Source organism: Lycium ferocissimum, chromosome 10 (assembly GCF_029784015.1).
Source record: "Lycium ferocissimum isolate CSIRO_LF1 chromosome 10, AGI_CSIRO_Lferr_CH_V1, whole genome shotgun sequence".
Lineage (NCBI taxonomy): Eukaryota > Viridiplantae > Streptophyta > Magnoliopsida > Solanales > Solanaceae > Lycium > Lycium ferocissimum.
In genome coordinates this window covers 56,709,238-56,730,152 of record NC_081351.1, presented here as the reverse complement: position 1 = coordinate 56,730,152, position 20,915 = coordinate 56,709,238, and the positions used below count along the sequence as shown (strand labels likewise).

Sequence of the window (20,915 nt, the reverse complement as noted above, 5' to 3'; positions counted from 1 at the left end):
CCACCGAGGCTCATTCTACACTCTTACCTTGAACATGAGTCTTTGAAATGAAAATCCCGGAGGATTACACTCAAGCGAGTGCTGAACGGGGTATGGAAGATATCCCGCTTGCATACTCGATGCGAGGATGATATATATATATATATATAAGAAAGCTCTCGAAGATATGGGGACGGGCGGCCAGGATGATTTGAGACCATTTCGAGTCTCGGTTCTTCTCATGCATATGATTAATATGATTACTATGCATGAGCCTTTAATTTTGTTTTGATCTATGATATTTTTATATTTTTATCTATGTAAAAAATCATAATACGTTGTAAAGCTTTTTGGTTTATTATGCCATATATGAAATGCGTATTTCTTTTTACTGTCATTTTCTTCGATCGTCGAGTCAAATACATTTTATGATATTTGCTTTTAACGTTTGCTTCGTAAAAAAGTGATTGAGGTTCGGCCCTAGGCCTTTAACCCGTTTCTCTTAGAGAGTCGAGCTAATCTTAACTCATATGTCCATGGCTTTATTTCGCCTCGGTTTCGTACGACCGAAGACTTATAGATGGCTTGCCGGGCGGGGCTTTTTTATGCTTTGTGAATTCGTTGTATATCTCCGAATCACCTTGGGCATTTAAGTCGAGGTATTTAATTATTTGACCTTCATCCTTATTTGTTGTTTTATATAGCGAATTAGGTTCGGCTACCGTAACCTTTGTGCCTTTGCTAATTTTACGACTCAAAATCCACATTCGAGGGTTAAAAGATAATCAGAGGACGAGGTTATAACCTCCGTGCCTTTGTCGATTATATGACGACGTCCCTAGTCGAGGGCTATATTAATAAAGAACGTATTTGAGACATACTTTTCGAAGTATTTCTTTATATCTCAAATGTTTTTCTCATACAAAACTAAAGATTTCATCCAAACCCTTCCCCCCCCCCCCGTTTAAGCGTAGCAACACTACCCGAGCACCCCATTCATTCGATCGTTAACAAGAGAACCTTTATATTGAAACCTAATATAGAAAGTTCGGTAATTACAAAAAAAAAAAAAAATTGTTCGGATCTTTGACTTCATTTCTTATTTTTCCCGCTTCGGTGAGCTCTTCTTGGTCTTGGTGGGGGTATAGTAGCCTAGTGTTTGTTCGAGAAGTATGAACGGAAACACTATTCAATCCTTATGAACGCACTTAACCTTCGTATCTTTGAGCTTATGGGCCTTTAGCCTCGTCTTTATCTTGGGTAACACGTTGTACTTGTTGCCTCGTTAAAAACCTTTGCTTGAAAACCCAAGGCTTCGGGACAAAATCGGGCTAAGGAAAAGAGCGCAACATGTGTTCTCGGACCTAATCCTAACACCGTCGAGAAAAGAGGATCAACCGACTCGGGTCACCTTCGTAATTAGCTTCGAGGCAGCAATGACAATCGTAAAAAGATAGCGTGAATTTTAGAATAATCAAAAAGGGTTAGAGAGAATGGATCGTACCTTAGCAATAGTATTTCTTCAGCGTGTGCCACATTCCGCTTGTCATAATCTATCGAAGAGATCTCCGATTTTCAAGGGCGTACGATCCTTATACGGTCCTTTTCTCTAGCCATCCAACTTTCCATCATCGAGGTTCTATGTGTGCAAGGTAATCTTCCGAAGCACTAAGTCCCCAACTTGAAAATGTCGAAGGTTCATCCTTGGATTGTAGTATCTTCCCATTCGTTGCTGAAAATCCCGAAAGATTACACTCGAGCTCATTCTCGCATACTCGTTCGTCCGGATAAGTCAAGCTTTTACTAGCCATAGCCTCTTCATTTGACTCGTTCGTGGCATACCGAACCTTAGACTTTTTAACTTTTGTATGATTAAAAAAATCATAAGTGCCCGAGTTTATTATGCCATATATGAAATGGCGTTTCTCCTTTTTGCCGATTTTGATGTTCTTCGTAGGCCCGAGTAAATACCTCCCAGAACTTCCTCCATTTATGCTTTGATGTCTCTAATCTTTTCTATTTCTTAAATTTTGAATTACGGTCTTTATTCGTTGATTACGCTTATAGCCGTTTGCACTTGGGGATACGGAGTTAACATAATCTTTTGATTTCAACGCTTTCGAGGTCTTTAAGTTATTAACTTTATTGCCAATGAATTGTCGACCGTTATCGTGCCTTTTATCTTTGGCGACGGTATGTCCGAACCGACAAAAGGTGTGGTCCCATATGAAGTTAATAACCTCCTTTGTCGATTATATGACGACCCCTAGCTTTCTCAAAAGCCTAACGCCACCCCATTTTGAAAAGTAATCTCAAATGTTTTTAAAATAAAACGAAGGATTTCATCCGGCCCATGGTAAAGGTCCGACGATATCCATTCCCATTTCATAAACGCTAAAGAGACGAGACAAAAAAAAAAAGAAATTGTTGATGTATCGCACGCTTTTGGCACCCATCACATCTAGCGACCCCTAAGCTTTGTTAGAAGTCTTCCATTTGTTCCAAAAAAACCTTCGAGCTTACTGGCCTTTATAATCTTCCCAACCAAGGCTTTTAAAAACCTTGGAGGGTTACCGCTGAAAAACTTGCAACACGTGTTTTCTCTAATCAAATAACACCGTCATTCTCCGGTCCCTAAGCACTTAGCCAAGGGTCGACGTAGAAAGATAGGCGTGAACTTTAGATAATAATCTGATCATCGTCATAATGATAGTTAGCTATTGGTTCGAAGAGACCTCAATTCTTTTGGATCGTTTGGTAGTTTTCCATCACACAAGTAGTCGATATATTTGTTGCACCAATCCTATGTCAGACCCATTGCATTTATCGCGGCTTGATCATTTTCCAAGCACTAAGTTCATCGATTAGGACGACCATGCCATCCTTGAAGTCTTCCCTTCAACCGATGAGCCTAAGTTGGCAATGCATCTCGCCGTCCGTTCGCTCCTCGATACATGTTGTAATGGTCCATTCTTTAAACCGAACTTCAATACTACTTGAGATTTTTCAAGTATCTTTGCATTCGTTCATCCTAGACCTCGTAGACACCATTGACTTGATTCACGACCGTGAAGAGAGTTTGAATTACGGCTTTAATGACTTGACCCACTAAACTCCGAGCCAATTCCGCATTTGCAATCATAATCTCACTTCGGCCCATTGTTAGTTAATTTCACGATTCGATTGTTGACCGTCTAATAACATCACCCGTGGGCCTTAAGAACAATGCCCAACCCGATAACCTCCTTCTCCCTAACTTCGATGCCTCTATCCCCATTTTGAAAAGTCCATAATAAGATAAAACGAGCTTAACAATAGCTCTTTCTCTACCTCATTTCATCATAGCAGACCGGGATAAAATATGCTACAGCGTGTTAAGATTTGAGCTTTAATAGCCGTTCTAGGCTTATACTCGATAATCTTCCGAACCAAGGCTTTCGAATTTCTTATCGGCCCATTTGGTCAATCAATAATCCATTTTCCGGTCCCAAGCACTTGCCAGGTCAAAGACATATTTCATCTATCGGGTAAGCTTTGGTTCGAAGAGACTTATCATATGGTCGAAGTGGGTAGTTTTCCATCACGCAAGTGTCGATATATTTTTTAATCCTATGTCAAACCCATTTCAGTTACTACAATTTTCCACGTCGAGTTCATCAATTGGACGACCGTGCCGCATTTGAAGTCTTAAGCACTTGAGCCTAAGTTGGCCAATGCATCCGCCCTAATTTCGCTTCTCGATACATGTCTCCACGGTCCATTTTTTAAACGCATCTTCTAATTTTCTATCTTTGCATTTGTTCATCCTAGATCGGACACCATTGACTTGATTCACCTCCGCACTTAGCTTCTCGACCGAGACTCCGAGCCAATTCTAGACCTCGCAATCATAGCCTCATACCGATATTGATTAGTTAATTTCAGCTTCGATTGGTCCGTCTATAACATCATCATGGGGCCTTAAGAACAACGCTAACCCGATCGTTTTATGTTCGATGCCCTATCCGTAATATTCGTGTCCAAATACCCAAAGTCAGCTCTTTCTCTCACAGAGAGAAGAAAACGGTGACTTTTATCAAATGCCTCGAGACAGAATCGACTCGAGCTTTAATCCTTCTAGGCTAACCGATATCGTAACCGTCTTCACATCGTCAATCACCCGAATATCCTCAATAGCTTTGATTTTTTCTCGGTTAATTTCAATCCCCCGTTGGCACCATAAAGCCCAAAAACCAATGCCAGACGGACCCTTCGAGAGGCACGGGTTCATCTCTTAATGTTCTATTTGCGAAGTACATCGAATAACGGGTCTTCGCATGTTTTAAAGCCGTTTCCGTGACTCGACTAACATATCATCAATGTAAACCTCCATTGTTTTACCTATCCGTTCTTTGAACATTCAATTAACTCGGTGTCGATAATTGTTTCGCATTTTTAATCCGAATGGCATGACATTGTAACAATAAGTCCCATATCGGGTAATAAAAGAAGTTTTCTCTTAATTCTCCTGGTGCATCTGGATTTGGTTATACCCGGAATAGGCATCGAAGAAACTTAACATCTCATGCGCGGCTGTCGCATTAATCATTCGATCGATGTGAGGCATAGGGAACGAATCCTTCTGCGTTTTGTTTAGATCATAATGCACATTCTAAATTATTTACCTTTCTTCGGCACCACGACGACATTAGCTAGCTAGTCCGAGTATTTTACCTCCCGGATTGAACCTATTTTCAAGAGATTTATTACCTTATCTTTGACAAAGGCATGTTTTCTTACCCCACCTATCCTTCCTTTCTACTTGATCGAGTGTATTTTCTATCGAGGTCGAGGCTTACGCGTCACCTCCGTGGAACACCTGTCATGTCTATATGGGACCATGCAAAACAATCGGCATTAGCTTGAAGAAATTTAATTAACTTGTTCCTGAGCTCCGAGGTTAACCTCATGCCCGGGTATACCTTTCTACCCGGTAAATGCATAAATAAGATGATCGCTCTCCAGCTCCGCCATGGTATATTTGGTTGCATCCGAATCATCCGGTAATATGAATAATCTGGGCACACCGAAATCATCTTTTTCGTAATTCGGGCTCATCTCCTTTTGTTCTTCATTCGAGCCTGCATTCTTTAATTGCTATTTGGTGTCCTTGCCTTTGATTGGCTCATCAACTTTTTGAACCGGCTTCTTCCGTAACCAGGGGCTTTCCTCCAACGGCGAATATTGCCCTCGCTCGCTGGTTGTTCCACTTTACGCTTTTATCCTTTGAGTTGGGAACTTCACCATCTGATGTAATGTCGATGGCACCGCTCTCATGTTATGAATCCATGGTCTACCAAGTAAAGCATTATACTTCATCTCCCTCGATAACATAAAACACGCATTCCCGAATGGTTCCGTCGATGTCGACCGGTAAAGAAATTTCTCCTTTGTAGTTTCGCTTGCCATATTGAATCCGCTCGAGCACACGAGCTACCGGATGATTTGATCCAAAGAACTTCGCTTGTTCTACCACTCTTCATCGGATAATGTTGGCTGAACTACCCGGGTCAATCAAAAATACATTTAACTCGAGGTTTAAAGATAAGAATACAGATTACTAACGCATCGTCGCAGGGTTGTATGATGCCTTGTGCATCCTTATTATTGAAGCGAAAGTCCATTCGGGGCATGTAATCCCTAGTCCTTTTTTCTCGTGTAATCGAAACCTTTGTTCTTTTCATCATCGCCTCGAGGGTATCCGTCTCTGATTGTCATATTAATCACATGTCGTGGTTCTACTAAGCCCGGCCTTTTTGTGATTTTCCTTCCTTTATAGTGACTTTTGCTCACCTACCCAGAATTCTCGAAGGTGGCCATTTAACAACCGAGCCACCACTTCCTTAATTGGCTATTACCATTGGCTCTATGAATTGAGTATCATGATATTCACACATCATACTCATCCCTTTCGAGCCGGATCGGATCTCAGTCTCAGCTATCCGTTCGTGATACGCCGATAGCCGAGACAAGGTCCGATATATTAATGTCAAGTTGCACCGATAACCCTGCAGATGCCCATTGCCGGCCGAACTACCGCATCGCTCTAAATAACAACCCCCGTTTGAACCACAATCCCCTGATCCCTTTTTCTCAAGAAATGGTCGGGGGTTTCTTCCCTTTTTTTCCCCCCCCAAAGCCGAATTTCCCCCGTTTAGAAAATTTTTTGGGACCCTTTTCCCCCATGGGGGCATGTCTTTTATTTATAATTTCTTCCACCCTTTTTGAAATTCCCCCCTTCCATTTTGGACCCGGGGGGGGTTCAAGTTGGGGTTATCCTCTACGCGAATCTTCGACTGGAATTTTTTTGGAATTTTTCCCCCCCCACCCCCCGATTCCAAAAAATTTTTTCCCTTTTAATTTTAATGAGGAAATGGGCCGGGGTTGACCCCGGGGAAAGCTTGTGCCGCCTTTTTCTTTCCCCATGGGGGAAGTTCCATTTTTCCCTTTAACCATCTAAAATTTACTAGTAGCTCATTATCTCTTTTGGGGTTCTTCACCCCCTTTTTTCCGTATTTTCCCCCAAAGGGGTTATAAAAAGAACCGGAAAATCTCAAGGAAGGGTGGGAAAGCCCGGCAAAGGAGGACCCAAATCAATGCTCCTTTGGGCAATGTTTTCCCCAAAATTCTTCGGGGAACCACTTTTTTTTCATCCCCCCCTTTTCAAGGTTTTTTATGGACAAATTTAAAAAGGTCACGGCTTCCCCCGGGGCCGTTTCCCATCTACCTTTTTTAATATCCTCATCTTGGAACCTCCTCTAGATTAACTTTGGGGGCCGCACTCGAAAGGAAAGGCCTTCAATGTATCTCTTTCGAATCCGCCTCCTTTAAGATCGGGTGCTCCCATCCGATCCACCCAAGCAGCTTATACGTTTCCACCCTTTTCTCCATCAATCAACCCATTTTGTCAAAGCTGGCATCTTTCAAAACCTCGGTAGACGAACAGTTCGAACTCGTTGCTCTCGACTATCCGCACTTCCTCTCGCCTGGTTCAGACCCCTTTTGGCTTTGTCGAAGTGCTTACTTCGTTTTCTTTCCTGTCCGAGCTAGCAACCCCTTGTTCTCGCTTACAGCGTCCCTTGTTCTGCGCATTTCAAATATTAAACGTAAGTTAATCGATCCGTATATCCGGTGTTTTCTTCGGGGCTTGGAGCCCGAGGCAAAGTGACTGGAGTTATGGCTATTCAAAGGATCTCAGGTCAAAAGGCGACATTCTCCCGATCGACGATATTCGCCGTCGAGGCCTCTCTCTTCGAGTCACAACAGATGGTTCGGTGGGATCCGTTGTGCGGTTCCAATCCACTATTGTTTTCGTTTTCAACAACTATCTCGTGTTGTTCACATGTCTAATAACCGTCGCTTCATTTCGAACGTAATATTTTTCTCAAACGCAAACTTTCAAACAATAAGAAAAGAAGTAAATATTAAACCACCACTATTATCCTATGCCCCACGGTGGGCGCCAAACTATTTACCCCCAAATAGTGGATAACAATTAAATTTGTAAGTGGTGGATAATAATTAAATTTGTGTGAGCTGATGTGATATGTGGATAGATTTAATTATAATATAAGTGATACAAGTAATGATATGTATTAGCAAATAATAGTAATGGAAACTAGAAAAGGAAAGTTGACAATTATTGTGAATTGGTCCCATCTTAAGAAGCTTTTGTTATCCGAGTCAAAATAGTTGAGGGAAATATTTATGCCACTTTTCCGATTGCAAGTAAATAGTAAAAGCTAACTTAAAAAAGAAGGGATAGCCCTCTATTTATAGTAAACATAAACGGCCCTAGTACAATGTAGAAAAAAACCTTTCTAAAAAAATCCTAAAATGGATAAGGAGCTTGTCCGTGTACTGGCCGACACCCGTACTATTATCAAGACAAGTGGCGGAATGGTTGGATGACGCGCGGCGTGCTCCATAACTAATTATCCGGACCCATATCGAGCGTGCCTCAGGCTCGCATTTACCGTGTCCCGTAAAATACTCCCTGTCAAGTTGCAGTTAAACGTGTTCGTGACCCCTCGGCTCCATCCTTTACTCCGGTTCCCATCGGACACAAGTTTATCCGATTTTTACCGTATACAAAAATAAATATCAAATGATAAAGAATACTTCATCTATGAAAGTACTCCCTCTCTTTACCATTATTATTTTTCTATACATAGTTAACGGGGAGCATAAGATCCAACCACGGTTAGCAAAAAGATAATAATAATTGGCGGCCTACTAAACCAAAAAAAAAGTTGATCTTCAAAGGAAAATTACACTCTTGAAGTCTTGTTTAAAGATTATATTTCCTCTGTCCTAAAAAGAATATTAATTACTATTTACTATTATTTTGTTGTAGAGTCAAATAGCTTGAGCAATTTTTTCAAGTATTTTAAAAAAAATATTAACTATAAATATATGTGTTTGATAGTAATTTTATGTAGTTTAAAATGTTTAAATTTTAGAAAAAAAAGAGAGTCAATATTTAAATTCCTATTCAGAATTAGATACATTGAATTCGAAGGTAACATTGTTCTAGGACAGGAGTAAAATTTTAAATAAATTCTCACACCCTAGAGTAGTGGACATCCAATATAATTATTTCACAACAAAAACAATATTTTTATATGATTGTTACAATTTTTTAACAATTCAAATGCATTTAACTATTCAAATCTACGTTATCATGTGATATTTCTTTTATAAAATTAATTTTGCCTACATAATTTTAATATTTTCTTTTACTATCACATCTTTAACATATATAACTAAAAGTGAAAAAAGCATTCAAAACATTGTGTTTATTTAAACCTTATAATATAAAATGAAACAGGAGCAGTGGGAGTATCATTTTCTCATGATTGTCGCGGAAAAGAGAAAAAGCGAAGAGACACATATAAGTTCCTAGACTAGAAAATATCTAAGTAGATTTTGGCTTGGGAAAAGTGGAAAAGTATTTTTGGAATATGTTAATCCAACCGACTAGATGAAGTGGGGCCCCACTGAGATAACCAAGTGGCATGTGGAGTTGAGGGTAATAACGAGAAGGGTGGGGAGAACAAGAGACAAAAACTCCGGATGCCACGATTTTTTTTTTTCTTTCCCACTCGGTGTTCGGTATCGATATTCGGATCGAAGTCAAACTGTATCTAAATTCGCCCAAGGCCTATTTCAAATTGAAGCTCGACTATATTCAGATTCGCACCGCGTAAAGCTCATTTTTGAAAAAGCGCTCTCTATTAAAAAATTTACTATATCCAAGACTCGAACCCGAGAAGGAGCAGTTCATCCACTGCACTATACCCTTTGGTGGTCACAAAGCCATTACTTCTTCCCCATTATTTTGTTCCTTTTTTACACCCTTCAAATTGATGTGTATTTGAAATAGAGTTCTAATCACTTTAGATATCTAATAAATATGAAATCCGCAACACGTTCGTTTTAAGCTTTATTTCCTGAGTTAATTTGATCGTAATTCAAAATTAGAAGTATATTACTTTACAAATTAAAAAAATTATACTTCTCTTTAAAAATACTAAATATCTGATTGTATTTACTTGGTTTGAGACTTTTTATATCCATCATTCATTTTTTGAATGAAGACACTTTGGTTTGACATCATTGGTTATATTCCATTTGAGCCGCTCTTAATTTCCCCCCTTTAATTTACATGTAAATAGTCCATAATAAAAATTGAGAAAAAAGTAATTTATTTGTGGATACAAAAGTCTAGTTAGAGGAAAATGAATTATCAATGGTCATAGAAACCGTGTAAATCGTGAAAATAGAATTGTAGGAGAAATGGCTCAATCTTTGAAAAGGTCAAATCTTTAACTATTGAACTAAAATTGGTTGATTCTTTTTAAACAACTAAAAGCGGTCAAATTGAGTTAGAAAAAAATAGAGTTGAAATTAGGGGTGTTCACAGTACGGTACTGAAAACTTCTGTTCGGTAATTTCGATTTTCGATTTTTAAACAACTCTGATAATATATTATCATATCAAATTAATCCTGTATAATTCAGTAGCTCAATTTCAATAAAGTCTGATATAGCAAGTCGGTAATCATAGTTTGTTCAACTTTAACTTACTTATAATAGATGAATTAATTATGAGTTCAACATTTTAAGAAGCATCTCAATTATATCATATTAACATATTACACACAAAAATATTCAAGAAAAAAGAAAACCAATTCTCTTCGTTAATTAATTATCACGGAAGGATATTTCAATCAAAACAATCAATTAATCTAATAAATAAGAATCAATATGTACACAATTCTAATCAAATATATAATTTAATTACAAATCTTGAATATTCTGTAATCAACCAAAATTATAATTTTAAATCATTGATTAGCTTATATTTAGATTACAAAATTATTATTATCTATATAATATAGTATATATTGATTATACATATATATAATTAAATATTTTGGTATTGCATTCAGTATTTCGATATTTTTATTGCAAATATCGAATACCGTACTAAAAACTATTTTTAAAAAAAATATATACCAATTTATCAGATCAAATATCATAAAAAAAACGATTTTAAAAAAAAATTGGTTTTGGATACGATAATTTTGCGTATATACTTGAGAGCCATAGTTGAAATAGCAGTGTGTGTTGTGTAACGAAATTACCGGTGACACTATTTGACTTTCTTCTTTTTCTCCATTATTAACATTAACGTCAGCCATACAAAATCTCCTCCATTCTTTTTTCTATATTTAGTCGACTCTCCTCTTCACCATCCATTTATATCCTACACTTCTCATCTACTACTATTCTTTCTCCCTTCACTTGCACATAATCTTGACTTTCTTCATACTTATAGCAAATTGAAATATCAACAAAGGTTAGTTCTTGGATAATCTTTTCTTTTCTTGGTCACTTTGCAGATTTTTGTGTGTTTTGAATTGCTTAAGTTTGCTTTTTTGGTTGGTGGATTCTTTCTTTTTTTTTTTTTTTCGGGTTTCCTATTTAAGAGATCGGATTTGCTACATACAGTTGACATTGGCTTAATTATCTGTATTTCGTGGGAAAGATTTGATCTTTTTTACTAAAATAAATGGTGTCTCCTCCATCCAGCTTTTTAAGCTGTTTATTGACAGACACTTTAGCCTTCAAGAATAAAGAAAATCTTGCTGCCTTAAATTAAAGATGGGTAAATGTACCAAAATATCCTTTAATCTTGTGGTTAATAGATGTTTGAACTGTCAACTTACTACATATAAAAAGAGACAGACACTTAAATTGGGAAGGAGGGGTATAAAATAAGGGTTGGAGAGTGACAAATTAGAAGGTATTAAGGTGAAGTGATAGAATTGAATCTCAGCCATGTTGAGTTATTGAATTGTCATGGGTGGGCTATTGTTGTTCTCATTCAACTCTATTTCGTTATGTTCTATGTTGTTCTTGGTCTTTGCCTTTTATTTTTCTTAGTAATTAAACTTTGTTCTTCTTAAGATGTGATGTGATGTGATGTTGTTCTAATAGTTGGCCTGGTGAATAGGAAATTTGGTTAGTAAATCCAATAGTTTTTACATACATGGAGTGATAGGTGAGGATTCATATAGCCAATCACAACTCGAGTAAAGTTGAGGTTTATTGTTTGTAAAATCCAATGGCTTGTTACCTTTCTGGTCCATTTGAACGGGAACTTATCAGGCTTTCAGCCAGTTGGCGTTTGCTACTCCGCTGCAGAAAGAAAACACCGACATATAGTTGTAGTTGAAATTGCTTTGGCTTTGATGAGAAATAGTAGGAATCTCTGTGAGGACTTTGATCAGATACCAGCTGATAAAATAGACATAATATGATTGTATTCTTTGGGATGGAGGCGTAGTTGTTGTTGTTGTATGATTGTATTATCAGTAATACTTCTGAAAAAATACGTTGTCTGAAACAAATGGACCGTAAAAGAAAAAAAGAAGGGTCTCATAGCTATTTACAATTGATGATTTTTCCATCAGCAACCAAGGATTTAGCTAAAGAGGATCGGATTTCACTCTTTTCTATCTTGTTCCTCTGCAATTCTTTTACTATAAATAGCACTTGTTTTTGTTACATGATTATTGTCAACTCTACCATTGCCATTGTGGAGTTCCCTTCCCGGAGAAATTAAAGAAATTGTAGGAGTTTGTTATCAACTAGCTTATAGGTTTTCCCAAGCTGCATTACTAGTGTAAGATTTTAGAAGTTTTTTATCCAAAAGTATGGTCATGGCATGATGCAGTGCCTTAAGGATTTTATTCACGCCAAAAAATCCATGTTGTTCTTGGCCTTTGGAAGTTCTAAAGAAATCTTGACTTGTTGTTAGGTAGAAATGATGCATGCACAAACAATAAGTGATCCAGGGGAAGAGATCAAAATAAGTTTTGGCTATAATAACTTCACAGATGATTCAGGTGAGGAATCAGACGGTATTGACAACTGCCATGGAATTAAACTTCGAAGAGCCAACAATTCCTTCTCTTGCCTGTCTGGGGCGGCTTTAAGTGCCAATTACACACTAGCTAACACAAATATTTGCAATGGCTTGTTTGGAGCTGAGATACTTCCAGCATTGGATTCGCCTACTTCTTTCCGCCGAATTCCCTCTTCCCCATCTATCTCAAGGTTGGATTTATTGTCATCTTCATTGCAAAGCAATTTGTCAATCTTGAGTGGTAGTCCATCCTCTCCAACTGAGCTACCTGATGACGATTCATTCTCATGGAGGTCCGTTAGTGCTCCTCGAAGTGAAGGTTTCCTGAATGCGACAGAAGTTAAAATTGCAGGCGGTGCAGCTGGCGAAGACAGAGTTCAGGCTGTTTGTTCAGAAGAGAACGGATCACTTTTCTGTGGCATATACGATGGATTCAACGGAAGAGATGCAGCTGACTTTCTGGCTGGAACATTATATGAGACTATTGGAAATAACCTCAATTTATTAGACTGGGAAATGGAACAGCAGGAGTCTGGTAAAGGTTTCCATGGAACCCTCCATGATGCCGTTCAAGATGATAGATCTGGCAGCATTAAGGTTAAAGATACTTCATGCGACTCATTTAAGCAGAAGGTACTTGACACCCTGGAACAAGCTCTTTATCAAGCTGAGAGCGATTTTCTCCATATGGTTGAACGGGAAATGGATGACCGTCCTGACTTGGTATCGATTGGATCTTGTGTTTTAGCTGTGCTTCTCCATGGGAAAAACATGTATGTGCTCAACCTAGGTGATAGTCGAGCTGTATTGGCAACACATTCCGATGGAATCACTACTTGCAATGATGAAGTATTGCAGGCTGAACAGCTGACCATTAGCCATAATGTTGATGATGAATCTGAAAGAACTCGACTATTAAAGGAACATCCTGATGATCCCTCAACAATCGTGGGTGGAAAAGTTAAGGGAAGGCTAAAGGTCACTCGCGCACTCGGAGTGGGTTATCTGAAAAAGGTACAACTTATTTTTGGTTAATTTTGATTAGCTTAACCTTGCTATTCTTAGTACTAGAAGTATTTATCCGTCTTACGTCTTAACATAGTTAAAGATTAATTTGTTTTCTTATTGAGATGAATGCTGAATTATCTCAAACATAGTTCATTTTTGGTTCTGATGGTTGCGGAATTCAAAGATTTCAAAGTGTACCCAATTATATATGCTGATACACTATTCATTGGCTTGTTGTAGAAAACAATGAATGACGCGTTAATGGGCATACTTCGAATCCGTAATCTGATAAGTCCTCCATATGTTTCTGTACAACCTCATATGAGTGTACACGAAATCTCAAATTCAGACCAGTTTGTTGTGCTTGGAAGTGATGGTTTATTTGACTTCTTCAGCAATGATGAGGTTGTTAAGCTTGTCCATTCTTATATCCTATGTCACCCTTCTGGTGATCCAGCCAAATACTTAGTGGAGCAGCTTGTGATTCGAGCAGCAGATTGTGCAGGTACAATTTCCATGCGCTGCATCACTTCTCTTGTCTCCATTCAACCACTTTAACTTTCTTTTTTTGTCTCTGAATTAATTTAAGGCATAATACAAAAACAGGCCCTCAAACTTGGCCTTAACCGGCAAGTATGCCCTCCGACTTTGAGTGTGCACAAATAGGCACCTCAACTTATATAAAGTTGAACACATAAATACAAATGCTACATAGATTTTTGAGGCGTCTAGATGATCATTTAGTAAGTTGGAGTGTTCAACTGACAAAGTGGAGACAAGTTGAGGTGCCAACTTGTGCACACTCAAAGTTAGAGGGCGTACTTGCCTAGGCCAAGTTTGAGGGTCCGTTTATGTATTATGCCTTAATTTAATCGTATAATAAAATCCATTAGACTACTATTTCATCCGTCAGCACTTTTGGTTGGATGACAAAGTCAATGAAATATCTTAGCGGAAAAACAGAACTGGTCAGAGACTAAGGATTTTTTTTTTTTTTTGGCTAGTAATTATTGAGGTGATATCAGCAGAGGAATATAATATAAGGTCTGATGTCTCCCATTTGCATTTTCTTGATGAGCTGATTCATTGAGGATATATAAAATTGTTGATATTTCTATTAAGTAAATATGAATCAATATTTTTCCATCAATTCGCAGGATTCAGTATGGAAGAGCTAAGGAGTATACCAGCTGGCAGGAGAAGGAAATATCATGATGATATAACAGCTATTGTAATAATACTTGGAATGAACAAACGCACCTCAAAAGCATCTACATATCTATAAGTTTGTTAATTAGAAGAATTTTTTTGCCTTTTTGTCTTTCCCTTTTTTTTTTTTTTTTTTTTTTCCTTATAAGTTTTTCCTTTTGATCCCTAATGTGGGGGAAGGATAAAAGGGTAGTGGGTTATTTTATTTGTCATTATTTTTGGATTACTTAAACTTGTTCTGTGGAAGACTTCTTCCTGATCTAAAATTATGGCTTATGTACAGAGTGTTTCTCATTTTACTATAACGGTCAAAGTTGTTATAGAATCGATTTTTCATGTTAAATCATATAGCCAAAAAATATCTAGACCAACAATGTCGCTATAGGAGAAATTTGGATGTACTGTGAAATTAGTGTGTTAAATACTGACATTATTACTGACTTGTGTGTTGGATGAGATTTGAGAATTTGGAGAATTACAACATAAAGTCTATAGATCAAGAAGTTAAAAGATTTAAAAGCATCTTTTTCTTTTTTAGAAAGAGGAATATGAGAGGGAGTCACATTCATGGAGCTAAAATAAATATGCTTAGATTTGATTCCCCTTTGTAAGGTGAAGAATCATATTGATCATCATCAATGGCTGAAGAAGGCTCATCTTCCTTTGCCCTTCCTTTATTTATTTATTTTGAAATGATTCTTCTTGTTGGGTTTAACTTTGCAGCTTCTCGACCTTTCGAGCATTGGAAAGTGTTTATCAAAATATTTGGTCAACTCTACATTTCATTTACTAAATATTATACCTATTTAGTTACCAGTAAGAAATAATAAAATTGGTTCAGCAATAATGTATTAGGAATCCTATTAGTTTAATCTATATTCTTCTCTGTCAGCTTTTCATTAAGCTAGAATAAAAGTAGGATAGGTAAAAACACACCTTTGTAATTGGTATACCCGTTATAAAGTGTAAAAAGTTAAACAACTTCATGGATTGGGCTCCTCTCCATTTCTCTTCTCTCCATTTTCCCTAAGTTCTAGCTTGGATTAAGGACACATGTCATTGGTTAAAATTAATGGTTAAGATTTAATTTACTAAAGTAAGACCCAACCATAATTTAGTTTCTTTGTATTATTCCTTTTTTCTTTTTTGCGTTCTCTTCCTCTCTTTGGTGGTTTGAATTTTTTTGGATTAAGGTCTTAGTCTAATGAAAAAAATGAGAAAAACTATTACTTTTAAAATACTAAACGAAACCGAGAAAGTATTTACTTTTGAAATATCGAGACAAAAATAAAGACAACTATTAGTTTATATAGGTATTACTATAATAGTTTTTATTTTTTATTTTTATGATATTTTATTAAATTCAAGAATACTAAACGTTAAAAAGTTCCAAAGACTAGTATCGTCTGGAAAAAAAGTAGGAAGAGAGAGAAAAAACTTTTAATATATTTATGAACAAGCTATTAATTATCTAAACCATGATTAGGGCTTTATTTTAGTAAATTAAATCTTAGCCATTAATTTTAACCTATGTCATGTGTCTCTAATCCAAGCTAGAACTTGGGAAAAATGGAGAGAAGAGAAATGGAGAGAAGCCCAATCCCAACTTCATCATCATTCTCCCAATATTTGGGTTTGAAGTTTCAAACTCATATCTTCGAGTTATATGTTTGAACTACCAAAGCCTAGCTTCACACTTGAAATCTGAAGTTTAAATGCAATTTAGAATTCGGATATTCGGACCGAAGTTCGGCTGAGCTTAACTTCAAAATCACAAGTCTTTAAGTTTTGATTTTGACAGTTCAAACTTCAGAGATATATGACTTCAGACTCGAACAAGTGAAGGAGGATGAGCTGTCAGAGAAGTTTGATACATAGGCCAAACCCATCAGGAGACACATGTGGTTGGCAGAATCTTTCACTTAGACACCTCAACTAAACCTTGTACCAATTGAGCACTCGGACTATAACGAATTTGTTCCAATTAGACATTTTTTTTGACAATCAGCTAAAATTATAAAGGGTGTGTACTACACTTCACGGCCGACGTGCGCTATTTACGACTAATTAAAAGAGGACACATGGCTTTTGGAGTGCAAAACAATAATTTAAAAATAAGTAAAAAGGAAAAAGAAAAGAAAAACTATTTTTCAGCGAAAAAAACAAATAAAAAAACCCTATGCTCTAAACATACTCTCTCGTCTCCCGCACTGGTAACGTGCAGTCGCTGGATGGCGACAAGCCCTGTCGGGACCCCCCCCCCCCCTCTCCCCCCATTGCCACAGAAGCTCTGTCATGACCCTCCCCCTCCCCCAAATTCACACACTCATCTCACTATAGCTACCATCTTCCCATTCTCGTTAATAAGTCATATTTTTCATTAGAGGACCCTTTTAAAGTTTCGATCAGAGAAATAGCTTGCCGCTATTAACAAAACTGATTCAATCGTCTCTCACCATAGCAACGCTACGTCTCTGTAAACACCAAGCTTAGACGATATGTTTTATAATTAATGAAGATCAAACTAAAAGAAAAAGAAAGTTTGGGTTTAGGGGAAGGGACGACTATAGGGTTCTGATGGGTAAGGAAGGGACACAGAGGGTTAGTAAGTTGGGGGAGTTTAGAATTTTTTATTTTTTTAAAAAAAAATTTCATTTAAACAGTTTTTTTCTCATACTCTATGTTTTAATTATTATATCAGGCCCAATATTAATCGTTACTTGTTCTTATAAATGAAGATGGTGGTGGCAGAATGGCAATGTATGGTGGTGGATGGTGGAGGAAGCAGGCAAAGAGGAAGTATGAAGAAGAAGATGAAAATAAAAAAAATTGGCTTAAAAAAGCCTTTCATGCGCCAATAGTGAGTGTGCCACACTCAATATGCCATGTCAGCAAAAAGTGTCTAATTGGAACACATTTGATGTAGCATGAGTGCTCAATAGGTACAAGGGTTAGTTGAGGTGTCTAAGTGAAAGATTTTGCCAACCACAAGTATCTCCCGATGGGTTTGGCCTTGATACATATGATTAAACTTTAAATAGTTTAAAAACTAGCTAAAGTTTAAACATTTTTTTGCACGGATTTCCCTTCTTATGGGGTGGTCTTTAATTTTTGCCCCTCAAATTGGTGGTTTTTAATATTAGTCCTTCGCTTAACACCCAGAGGTCTTGGGTTCGAACCAAGGCTCAATCAACCAAAAAAAAAATAAAAAATTACAAGGCGTAAGTTGGGATTCGCAGCGCAGAAGTTGGGATTCGCAAGGCATAGTCAAACTTTTACCCAAAATCAGGCCTTAAGGCAAACCTCTGCCTTAAGGCCTAACTTTTGTCCAAAGTTAAAATAGGCCTTAAGGCAGAGGTTTGCAAAATTCTAGCAATTTTTTTTTTTTTGGCCTTAAGGCAGAGTTTGAAACCCAACTTATAAGTTGGAGTCCAAACTTATGCCCTGCGAATGTCAACTTATGCGTTGCAAATATTTTTTTTTTTTTTTTTTTGATTGAATGCGGTGGTTCAACCCAAACCAGGGCTTTTAAGGGGTAACAATTAAAGACCACTGATTTGAGGGACAAAAATTAAAGGCCACCCCCAGCGAAGTTTAAACAGCATATTTAAAAACAATTACCTAATGCTATTTCTACCTTATTTCTACTTCGCTGGAGCCTGCAACAGCACAACCAAGACAATAACCGGTTATGCATACATCATATGCAATTTATTTTATTCTTGATAGCTTATTAATGAATAAATCCACAGGAACCACCCATTAAGTCCTTTAGGCTGTCCTAAATAATATAAATGTTGTATTTTATATTTAATTTATAAACTAAGTTTAAATGTTTGTACTTGAAAAATTAGTCTCTACAAGTGTGTCAACAAAATCTGTAGGCCAAGGCTAAATACCACAAATATTGGTTTTCTTTTGATCAATATCCCTTTCTCATGCATTTTTTAATTCTTAATTAGATTATTCTTATTCTGTTTAAGCCTTGAAAATGTCAAAATTGAATTAAACAGAAGAATACAACTCGAGAGAGCTCTGACCCAGCACTCCAACAAGAAAGATTAGTAGATTTTCTTTGCAAGATCCTTTTTATCTTTCTTTATTCTTAGAATTGACATTATCATTGCCCTGAGGTTATCCTTAAACAAGACCGAACTTTATTACTTTAAAATTTGTGGTCTAAAATAAACTATAGAATTTTATGTGGTTGGAAATCATTTCACTAAAAGTAAAAAGGTAAATCTAAAGTTAAATTTTTGCTAAATGTAGAGGTGTCGTTCTTTTTGAGACTAACTTAAAAAAAAGTTTCATATAAATTGGAATGGAGGGAGTACGTTTTTACCGCTCTCTCCCCACGTCCCCCACCAGAATAAAAAGAATATTGTCATATAAATTGGAACAGAGGGAGTATGTTTTTACCGCGCTCCCCCCTCCCCTCATACTAGAAAGAATTAGTTACTCCTATTGTCCTACATTGTGATCTAATTAGCTATTTAAAAAAAATGAAAAGGGGAAAAGTTCCTACAAGACGAACTAAAAGATTGAACAAGAAGATTGGTCAACTTTTTAAAAAGATGTTGATTCCCACGCTAATTAGTGTAATAATTTTTAGTTTTTCCTTCTATTTTTTCCCCATTCATTTTAAGGACTTTCATTTTCTTTTTAAGGATCTTTCTTTGTCCTTTATTACCCATTTAGAAAGCTTGGAAAGCCGTTTACCCAATTTGATTGTCGTTTCTGTTTACCCTTTTTTTTTTTTTTTTTTTTTTTTTTTTTATAATTTCTCCAAATGCTGTGTATTATCGACCAGAAAAAAGTAAAGTTTCCAAATTTTGTCTAATCTAAGATATCGCTTTTTACAAAGAAAATTTGTTAACTATTACTGCTCAATATGAGCTTTCTACTGAGCCAATTAAATTAGGGACGAAACATCTTTTTCAGGTTAATTTGGCTATAAAATTTAAGTTTAATGCACTGACGACATAATAAATATTCACACAATCATATTATTTATTAAATAATTACAGGTATATTTCTTGCTATCGTCACAAGTTAACATTTTATGATCTTTGCACTGTTGGTCTTTATATATAACTTGTCTTTATATATAACTTAAATCCTTTCTGCTATATCCCTTTTTTTAAAACTCTGGATTGGTTTTCTCTGTTAATTTCTATTTTAAAATATCTCAAACTTTTAGTTATATGCGTGAAGCACTACAAGATAGAAATGGCAACAAAAAATTTAATATTTTACAACAACTTAGTTTTATTGTTGGCAAAGAACTTTTTTGTTGCCAAAGAATTTAATTTTGTTGCCATAGTATTGATTATTGTTGCAAAAAGTACTTTTGGCAACAAAAAAAAAAGTTATTGCACGTTGTTGTAATAACAGCCGTTGGGAAAAGTAATGCAACAAAAAAAAAATTGTTGCCAAAAGTATTTTTTGCAATAATAACCAATCTATGACAACAAAAATAATTTTGTTACCAAATATATTTTTTCTTGTAGTGAAAAACTTGGCTGTAAAAATTGGAAACAATATTCTTATGCCTATTTAGATGAGGACTATAATGTCGGATAACATACTAGTACTAGGAAAAGTAACAAAGAACAGAGGACTATTGGCCTGTCTTGTGAATATTCTCAATGGATAGGAGGGCATACGTAGGCTAAATTATTCCAATATTCTTAACCTCTTGAGTGCCTTCTAAAGTTTTGCCTTTGAAACAAATTTAAATATTCCCTCCATGTTGTGAGGCTAGTTCTCAACTTGTATAAAGTGATGAACGGCATGCAAGTTCTCATCCGTTTCAACAATTCTATCAAAAATCATTTAATTTATGAGTTTAAGTTTGGTGCACTGTCAGTGTATCATTTTTTCACACCATCAGATAATTTTGAAGGTAAATACAATAACTTTCTTAAGTAAATATGTTTATCTTTTTTAAAAATTTGAAATTGTAATTATGGTAGAGTAATTAAATTAAGGAAAGTTGAATCCTACTTGTACTCTACCCAAAATTAGTTCCTAGTTTTACAAATTATTTCCTTCTAAAAATTTGTTTACAATTTGACGTTTTTTCTCTCTCAAAATATTTGCTGAAGTAATTCTTTAATCCTTCAAATATTGTGAACTTTGTAATAAGTAATTCTTTAAGCATCTCATATATTGTGAACTTTGAGGAATTTCTTCTTGTTTAACAATAATGTTTATTTACAAATTTTGAAGTTTGTTCCGTCTGC

General features: G+C 36.3%; 1 protein-coding gene across 1 annotated transcript; it reads left to right on the top strand.

The window, feature by feature from the left end:
* Positions 1-10,646: 10,646 nt before the first annotated feature.
* LOC132034369 (probable protein phosphatase 2C 40) lies at positions 10,647-15,016 on the top strand. Its single transcript, XM_059424692.1, has 4 exons — positions 10,647-10,881; positions 12,346-13,467; positions 13,702-13,966; positions 14,619-15,016. Exons 2-4 carry the CDS (start codon positions 12,352-12,354, stop codon positions 14,744-14,746), a joined length of 1,509 nt encoding a protein of 502 aa, XP_059280675.1. The 5' UTR covers positions 10,647-10,881; positions 12,346-12,351; the 3' UTR covers positions 14,747-15,016.
* Positions 15,017-20,915: the final 5,899 nt, after the last annotated feature.

Bases quoted from the DNA above. Each gene is read 5' to 3' on its own strand.
- LOC132034369 (XM_059424692.1), top strand. From the start codon at position 12,352: ATGATGCATGCACAAACAATAAGTGATCCAGGGGAAGAGATCAAAATA. The intron at 13,468-13,701 runs GTACAACTTATT...GGCTTGTTGTAG, and splicing joins GAGTGGGTTATCTGAAAAAG to AAAACAATGAATGACGCGTT. The intron at 13,967-14,618 runs GTACAATTTCCA...ATCAATTCGCAG, and splicing joins TCGAGCAGCAGATTGTGCAG to GATTCAGTATGGAAGAGCTA.